Source organism: Sus scrofa, chromosome 7 (genome assembly GCF_054392235.1).
Source record: "Sus scrofa isolate SSC_HxYL_T2T_F1_AM1 chromosome 7, Sscrofa_HxYL_maternal_Yorkshire_Landrace_v2.0, whole genome shotgun sequence".
NCBI classification, from domain to species: Eukaryota; Metazoa; Chordata; class Mammalia; order Artiodactyla; family Suidae; genus Sus; species Sus scrofa.
This window is the reverse complement of record NC_139389.1, coordinates 61,457,578-61,466,786: the sequence shown is the minus strand read 5'-3', so window position 1 is coordinate 61,466,786 and position 9,209 is coordinate 61,457,578. Positions and strand designations below refer to the sequence as shown.

Genomic DNA, 9,209 nt, shown 5'->3' with positions numbered 1-9,209 from the left:
GGCTAGGGGTCAAATCGGAGCTGTAGCTGTGAGCCTACACCACAGCCACAGCAATGCTGGATCTTTAACCCACTGAGTGAGGCCAGAGATCGAACCTGCATCCTCATGGATGCTAGTCAGATTTGTTTCCGCTGAGCCACGATGGTAACTCCAACGGCACCATGTTTTCAGTCAAAGACGACTTGAAATAAAAGACATATATATTATTATTTGCCATAGTTCATTAAACTGGGATTACAAAAACACCTTTTCACAACTCAATCTTTGTTATTGTTTTCCAAAAGCACTTTCATGCATACTCCTTTAATCACCAACACACTATTCTGATGCAGTAAAGACTGGTCTTAAGCCCATGTAATAGATGAATTGACTCAAGTAAAAGCAAGTTAGCTGCAGAGAAACTAAACAAATGGAGAAAACCAGAATATGGACTTCAAACACATGAAAGGGACAGAGAACAAAGGAGAAAGCAAAAAAACGTAAACTTAAATTAGACATAAATGAGCCTGAGGAAAAGGCAGGATGACAAACACAGAGTTGCCCAGAATAGGATGGTGTAAAATCACTCTTCCAGCAAAGCTCTGGGCACAGGCCTCCATCTGAGTGAGCTGCAGAAAGAAAAACATCCTGGGCTAGCTCAGGTCCTGTTCTTTAGTTTCAGAATGGGGAAGGGGCTGTAGACTCAGAAGAGCAGAATCTCTAAGAGAAGAAAAAAGGAGTATCAGGGATATTTGACACAATTTCCCAAAGTCAGAGGGAACACACAGGAATTAGCTAGAATATCAGAACATTGGCCACTGATAAGGAACTATTTCAGAAACTGAAAAGGCCAAAATAAAAAAAAAATTTTTTAAGGCAACATTGGAAAAAAGAGAAGATACACCTAATGAGAAAGTGAAGATGAGCCCAATAGTGGCAGAGCAAGCCGAGCAGCTGCCACTCAGCTAAATGGCTCAGATGCTCGGGGAAGTTAGGAAAACCTAACGAAGGCCCAGGCCTAGGACTCAAGATTATTTGGGTGTAACAGTCATGTATTTCAGGGGTCATTTCAGGTGCTGAAATAAATACTCTTTAAATTCCAAAGCGGTTAAAATGCTTGAAATCTGCCCAAGAACCTCACTATTTCTAGGGAGATTTACAAATCTGAGGAAATCCAGGGAAGAACCTAGGACTTCTAGAGAAGAATCCCCAAAGGCCTTGCAATTGTGGGGGTGATTCTAAATAAAAGAGTCTCAGATTTTATAAAGGTAGAAGAACTGGGTTTTGACACCCAGCATTGCAACAGAGACTTCAAGTTCTGGCTCTGCCAGCCACAGGCCAGAAGATCCTGGGCAAATCTCTTAGCTTCTGGTTTCTCTCTTTTGTAAAATGGATTCTGAGAACTAAAGGAGAAAAAATAAAAATCTGTTATAAAGTCAAAAGCACTTAGCAGAGCACATGGAAAATTCTAAGTATATAATATTGTTATCTGGATCCTGGGAAAAAGCAAAGCCTATTTTAAACCTGAAGCCCATTACAGGCTATTCTCTGGATAGCAGCTAAGGCTGTAGTATTGACACAATAGTCAACAAAATGCCTTGGCAAAATGCCTATTACATCGTGACTTGTTGATAAACTAAAATGCTAGCATAATCTACCCCAAATTTGACCAATTCCAAGAAATGTATTCTATACAGTATTCTCTCTTTTCTTGCTTAAGTAAATTGTCAGGCTGACACCCTGATCAAAGCTTCATACTAGTTGATTTACTTGCCAAACCTAAGTCCCGAGTACCAATTATTTTAACTAGATTGATTCCATGAATTAAAGCTGGGATCCAGCTTACCAACCTAAATAAACCAGCCAATTAAAGTAAGTGTTCTACAGAAATGATTCTTTTTTTTTTTTTTTTTTTTTTTTGTCTTTTTGTCTTTTGTTGTTGTTGTTGTTGCTATTTCTTGGGCCGCTCCCGCGGCATATGGAGGTTTCCAGGCCAGGGGTCGAATCAGAGCTGTAGCCACCGGCCTATGCCAGAGCCACAGCAACGCGGGATCCGAGCCGCGTCTGCAACCTACACCACAGCTCACGGCAACGCCGGATCGTTAACCCACTGAGCAAGGGCAGGGACCGAACCCGCAACCTCATGGTTCCTAGTCGGATTCGTTAACCACTGCGCCACGACGGGAACTCCACAGTCTTTTTTAAGAAACAAAAATTTCATACCTCGAGTTCCCGTCGTGGCGCAGTGGTTAACGAATCCGACTAGGAACCATGAGGTTGCGGGTTCGGTCCCTGCCCTTGCTCAGTGGGTTAACGATCCGGCATTGCCGTGAGCTGTGGTGTAGGTTGCAGACGCGGCTCGGATCCCGTGTTGCTGTGGCTCTGGGGTAGGCCGGTGGCTACAGCTCTGATTCGACCCCTGGCCTGGGAACCTCCATATGCCGCGGGAGCGGCCCAAGAAATAGCAACAACAACAAAAGACAAAAAAAAAAAAAAAAAAAAAAAAAAAAGACTGTGAGTTTTTAAAGATGAAGGAACACAATTCTACAGGAAAACTAATTGAAGGCTCCTGGCTGCTTAGATGGGTGGCCGATCTTTTGAGAGGTGGCTCTCTGAAGAAGTACCAAACTATATCTATACTAAAGGAACATTCTCTGAAATAGCCCAATGAAAATCATTAGGTTAATTAAATAGGGATTACTGCATAACATTACACAGAGCCCTTGCAGTGAGGTCGCTGAAGAGAAATTTCTCTTTTTGGCCACGTCCATAGCACACGGAAATTACCAGGCCAGGGATCGAATCCATGCCACAGCAGTGACCCAAGCCATAGAAGTGACAATACCAGATCCTTAACCACTAGGCCACCAGGAAACTCCAAAATTGCTTGATCTTCAGGTATCATTACAAGCTTTTAAAAATTTCCATTTTATGCCCATTACATGAAGCATAGAAATGATTATTTTCCTCTTCACATCAGCCCCTAAGGAGTTAAGAACCAACACTATGGATTTCCTCTAGCAGATAGTAGAATCTTTTGAAGTGCCTTTTTTTTTTTTTTTTTTTTTTGTCTTTTTAGGGCCACACCCATGGCATATGGAAGTTTCCAGGCTAGGGGTCCAATCAGAGCTGCCAGCCTACACCACAGCCACAACAATGCCAGATCTGAGCCGTGTCTGTGACCTACACCACAGCTCACAGCAAGGCCAGATTGTTAATGCACTGGGCAAGGACAGGGATTGAACCCATGTTCCTCTGGATACCAGTTGGGTTCTTAACCCCTGAGCCGCAAAGGGAACTCCTTTTGATATGTCTTGTAGGTACTAACCTCACCTCTGATTTTATCCTTTTCTTCTCCCAAGATTTATCTTTATGAGCCACTCCAAATCCTTTTTGGAACAAAGCCAGGTATAAATAAATCTAAAATGTACAAAGCACTGTGATAGGGACTAGGGGATATACAAGGATGAATTAAGAGGCTGGCCTTGTCTTAATGCCTTCAAGGAGCCAGGAGGCAAGAAGAACACACATGACTACTCTGAGGGCGATAAGCAAAGTCCTGAGAAGGCAGCACCGAGAAGGAAGCACTATATACTTGAGAGCTTAGTTGGGAATAAAAAATGTTTTTCTTTTGAGCTCCCTGTGGATCTCTAACACTTATGATCCTATGTGGAAAGATTTATTTACACGTTGTCCCTGTTAAGGCAGTGAGTTCCTGGCAGAGGAGGGACCTTGCCTCACTCATCTTTGGGTCCCCAGGGCCTAGCCCAAAATCTGGCACAGAGTGGATGCTCAATAAATGTCTCCTGAATGAGAAAGCTTTTAGCAAATACAGAAATGAGCAGGTACTCTAGGCAGAGTGACCAGCATAAGCAAAGACTGGACATCTGTAGAGTAGGACCAAGGTCAGGGGTAAATGAATATGGGATCTGGGAGTTCCCGTCATGGCGCAGTGGTTAACGAGTCCAACTAGGAACCATGAGGTTGCAGGTTCGATCCCTGGCCTTGTTCAGTGGGTTAAGGATCCGGCATTGCCGTGAGCTGTGGTGTAAGTTGCAGACGCGGCTCGGATCCCGCGTTGCTGTGGCTCTGGTGTAGGCCAGCGGCTACAGCTCCAATTCAACCCCTAGCCTGGGAACCTCCACATGCTGCAAGAGCAGCCCAAGAAAAGGCAAAAAGCCAAAAAAAAAAAAAAAAAAAAAAAAAAAAGAACATGGGGTCTGCTGAGAGCTAAGGCTGGAAAAATCCTGAGGGCCTAGAATGCGACGTGACTTAGAAGGCAATGTCCTTGCTATTTTTTGATAATCCCTGCATACTCTAGTCTTAACACTTCCTGGTTACACAGAATTCTTTCTACATCTAAATTCACCACAATTTTGTGTGAAAGGTCATATTTGTTGTTTTATTTCTAAAACCTCTCTGGTATTACTTACGGTTTTAGCAAGGGAGAATAGTGACAAAGATATACCTGGCTAGAAAACAGCCTAAATAGGTCTTCCCAACCGAGGAGCATTGTGAGGAAGGTGGACAACCCATTTGGCCAGCTGGAATTTCTCAAGTTCAACAGAGTGATAAACATCATAAGAGGAGTGACCCTTGTGGCTCAGCGGCGATGAGCCTGACTAGTATCCATGAGGATGCAGGTTTGATCCCTGGCCCCACTCAGTGGGTTAAAGGATTGGGCATCGCCATGAGCTATGGTTTAGGTCACAGACACAGTTCGGATCTTGGCTGTGGCGTAGGCTGGCAGCTGCAGCTCTTATTCGACCCCTACCCTCGGAACGTCCATATGCCACAGGCGCAGCCCTTAAAAAAAAAGTCTTAAGAAAGGTGACCTCACAATTTGGGATAACTCCCACACCTGAGAGGGTTATGAAGACTTGCTAACACACTTATGCAAATGACCAAGAAATGTACTCAAGGATAACAGAGCCTTTATTTCAAGCCTAGGCTTTTTAAGAAGCCTAAGACTCCCTAAGTGACAAATGCCAATACTTTTCCCATTGAGAAACAGAATATGGGAAAAGACCAAGGATACACACACAAAAGAAGAAAATAAGATTAACATCAAAAATTCTAGAAAGGGAACATGCTGTTTTAAGTGGAACCATAGGGAGATAAAGTTTTTAGATTCAAATCTGGCAAGACCCAGATACAATGTACTTAATAACAGGCAAGAACAAATCACTTTAATGATTCATATGCTCTGCCCCAGAATAACAGCACAACAATTATGCTTCTACCCTAGTTACTACCTCTTGTTCCAATGTACGATTACACTGAACTTTTAGTATATGCTGCTAGAAGCTACTGGAAAAACAGAGTACAGTGTCTATAAAAACGGGGCTCCTGCACTGGAGGAACTTACAATCTGATGGAGAAACTGGAGTCCAATCCACAAACATACACAAATAGCATAAGGCTGTACACCCTGAGTGACAGAGGAAGAAGCAAGTGACAAGCAAAGAGCATGAGATACTATAAGTGAAAACAGAGTATATAGCTCCAGGCTGCTTCATGTTAGCTGAATAAGTTGGAACTTCACACATAGGTAATATGTAGGGCAAATACAATTTATGACCCAAAAGGAGACTTTTATTTAAAAATAAAAGGGGTACTAAAATGAACAGGTGGAAATGATCTAAAATAGGCAGAGATTAGAGTTCCCGTTGTGGCTCCCAACTAGTAGCCATGAGGTTGTGGGTTCCATCCCTGGCCTTGCTCAGTAAGTTGGGGATCAGGCGTTGCCATGAGCTGTGGTGTAGGTGGCAGACGTGGCTTGGATTAGGCGTGGCTGTGGCTCTGGCATAGGCTGGCAGCTGCAGCTTTGATACCACCTGGGAACCTACATGTGCTGCAGGTGCTAAAAAGCAAAATAAAATAAAATAGGCAGAGACTGGCCCATTACAGGGGAAACTGGGACATAAAGTCTCCCAAGCAACAGGGGGTCCCTGAGTATGTTTCTGGATTCAGGGGACGGCAATGAAAATGGAACGACAGGGTAGATGTTGGCTTTTAAGTGACTAAATAGGGTGAGGAAATGAAAAACTAGGTGAATACTCGTTCAAAGAAAAGTTGAAATTTGGAGGGGAAGTTTGCAGGGATTGCTATGAGCTGAAGCTTAAAGATAGGACAATTAAATGGAAGTGACCAGTGGGAACAGCGAGACTTGGGGCTAGAACTAAGGACAGGCCGTTTGGAAATAACTTGCAGATACTAACGAGTGTGGATGAGTAACATCCAAAAGATAATTCCATTATCATGTTCTCATCTCAAGTTTTATCAATTTGCATCCTCTTGGATTCTCTTCACTCACCAGGTTGAGCCCCTCCTAGCTTCCCACCTGCCCTGCCAAATCTCAAAGAGCTTATAATTCCATTAAAATACCAAGTTAAACATCTCTGGCATTTCCTACATTTCCAAAGAGCTGTTAAAATACATTGTATTTACTAATAAAACCTTCTAGTTTCAAGTTATAGCACTAAAGCAGACAATATAAAAACTAAGAACATAGTATCACTTTCCACAAATAATCTTGTTATTTTTGGCTACTACAGTGAGTCAAATATTTTTAAATGATCTGACTACTTTTCAGAGAGTTTAGCTGTTCTTTCAAACTAGAGCATCTAGCAAAGGAAGAAAAACAGCCATTTCAACAAAACTGGGTGTGAAAATACGCAAGGGAGGAAAATAATGTTTTCCTTTCAATAAGTGTATATAATATAAGGAGGAGAAATCTGGAGAGCTTAGGATACAAGTATCAGGATGTTTACATTCAGGCAGGGTCGGATCACAAAGAACTTTGGGGAGCTCCCACTGTGGCTCATTGGAAAAGAATCCGACTAGGAACCATGAAGTTGTGGGTTCAATCCCTGGCCTTGCTCAGTGGGTTAAGGATCCAGCGTTGCTGTGAGCTGTGGTGTAGGTCACAGACGCGGCTTGGATCCTGTGTTGTTGTGGCTGTGGTGTAGGTGGGCAGCTGTGGCTCCAATTCGACCCCTAGCCTGGGAACCTCCATATGCCTTGGGTATGGTGCTAAAAAGTGAAGCAAAAAAAAAAAAAAAAAAAAAGCCAAAAAAACCCAAAGAACTTTGGGATCCCAACCTTTGCCAGCAGAACACACTACTTCTTCTCCAGCGTAGTCTCAGAAAGGTTGGTACCAAATTAGCCAGGGCACCAATTAGGCTGCACAATTAACCCCGTCCTCTGCAGGTTATTAAGAAGAAAAAAATGGAGTAAGTAGCAATTTTCTGCCTCTCCACATGGGCGGGGTGGTGGGGGGGAAGAGGAGGCATTCGACACTGTCCATGGCTCATGAGAAAATACAAGTACTATATAAGCCTCAAAGACAGATTCAAAGGACTACCTGTCAGTAGTAATTTGCCAAGTTTCATGCTCTGTTGATATCATTAAGAGCCCATATCCAAAGTTGAAAGGTGAAAGCCTAGATAACGGATTTAGGATGGCCTATTCTCTATAGGGGAGGGTTTCAGAAGATTAACTGTCCCTATTCTCATTCCACTGGCACTACAGTATGGACTGATTTCCACCTCAGCTGAACAAATAACAGAAACGGCTCATTTAGCCCAACCCAGAAAACTTGCTTATTCTGAGATTTCACAATAATACAAAAAGAGAACAGAAAGGATTAAGAGTCTTTTGTGCTTAAAATACACTGACTTACCCCATGCACTCCTTATTTCCTTAACTGTCTCAATATTAAAAGAAGGAAAACACGGCGGGGCTTTGTCTTTACTACTTTCAACCTTGCCCTCTCTACGTCTGCACTGGAGAAGAGCAAAGCCACGCACAGGTTCTGGCAAACTAGAGTCTCAAGAACACAAGCAGTAGGCCTGTCCTTCAGCACCTTCCTCCTGCCTCTCCCAGATGCTGAAACTCACTGCCACGGTGGAGAAGGGGCTGAGGATGTCTCAAGTGTAGACAAGGTTAGAAGTCTTCAGCAAGGTGAGATTTGCTGAACCTCTCAGCAACTAGCTGGGTTTATACACATCTGAGTCATACCCTGGTGAAGAATCAATTTTTATAACTAAGAGATTTCTTATGGACATCAATAGCTACTTTTTGTTTGTTTGTCTGTCTGTTTTTTGGCCTTTTAGGGCCACACCTGTGTCATATGGAAGTTCCCAGGCTCGGGGTTGAATCGGAGCCACAGCTGCTGGCCTACACCTCAGCCACAGCATCGCAGGATCCAAGCTGCATCTTCAAACTACACCCCAGCTCATGGCAGTGCTGGTTCCTTAACCCACTGAGTGAGGCCAGGATTGAACCTGCATCCTCGTGGTTCCTAGTTGGGTTCATTAACCACTGAATCCCAAAGGGAACTCCTCATTGGCTACTTTTACTTCACAAAAACAAAATCAGAAACAAAAACCAGTTGTTTGTATTAGGACAACCTTCTTGGCTGAAGAACTGTTCACGTCAAAGCCTTTATCTCCCCAAGGGGCGCTAAGAACCAGCACAGGAAAGCAAATTTCAGGAGCTTTCCCGACAAACACAAGTCAGGGATAAGGGGTTCGATATGCAAAGTCTTTTATTTAAAATTTTGAAAAGTTAAGACTACGACCACCTCAGTATATGCCACTCCCATTATAAGGAGGAATGACAGTTGCAGACTCATGCAGAGCTGCCTTTTCATTTACAGAACTCTGTTAGGCACTTTGAAGTGAAGCTTGGCTTCAAAATACAAACACTGGGGCTTTGGCTCAACCTTTTAATATAAAAAATTCACTGATGTACAAAAATGTGAAAGTGTGACAATGACAACATATGAAATTCTGTGATTGAGAGTCCCCTTGAGTGCACGCCTGGTGCACACGCACCCGCCCGCACGTACTCTGGCGTGGAAACATAAACTAATGCAAACCAGTGCTACCGAGAAGCGCCAACATGTGTGTTCTCCATTCCACCAGCCGCAGATCAATTATCTACTCCAAACATTCAGGAACAACAAGTACAGCATCTTCCAGGAACAGCAAGGCAGACTTCTTACTCACGATGGACCAGCACAAATAAACCCAGCAAAAAGAGCACTGCATACTAGAAAACAAACACAGGACAGCAAGTCAGAGAAGCTTTTGTGTTTTTTTAATTGTTATTTTTTGGCTTTTTGGCTTTCTAGGGCTGCACCCGTGGCATATGGAAGTTTCCCAGGCTAGAGGTCTAATCGGAGCTACAGCTGCCGGCCTACACCACAGCCACAGCCAAGCCAG

General features: G+C 43.4%; 1 protein-coding gene and 1 long non-coding RNA gene across 2 annotated transcripts in view; one reads left to right on the top strand and one right to left on the bottom strand.

Annotated features, from left to right (window-relative positions):
* Positions 1-3,026: 3,026 nt before the first annotated feature.
* LOC146401612 (uncharacterized) lies at positions 3,027-6,984 on the top strand. Its single transcript, XR_014810435.1, has 2 exons — positions 3,027-3,931; positions 4,587-6,984. It is a non-coding gene; the product is annotated as an uncharacterized LOC146401612 (long non-coding RNA).
* The window catches only part of SEC11A (SEC11 homolog A, signal peptidase complex subunit), a 46,077-nt gene continuing 41,764 nt past the window's right edge, over positions 4,897-9,209 (bottom strand). The window contains exon 6 of the mRNA XM_021098904.2: positions 4,897-9,036. Within this exon, the coding sequence (XP_020954563.1) occupies positions 8,986-9,036 (51 nt within the window). The 3' untranslated portion in view covers positions 4,897-8,985. The remainder of the gene's footprint in view (positions 9,037-9,209) is intronic.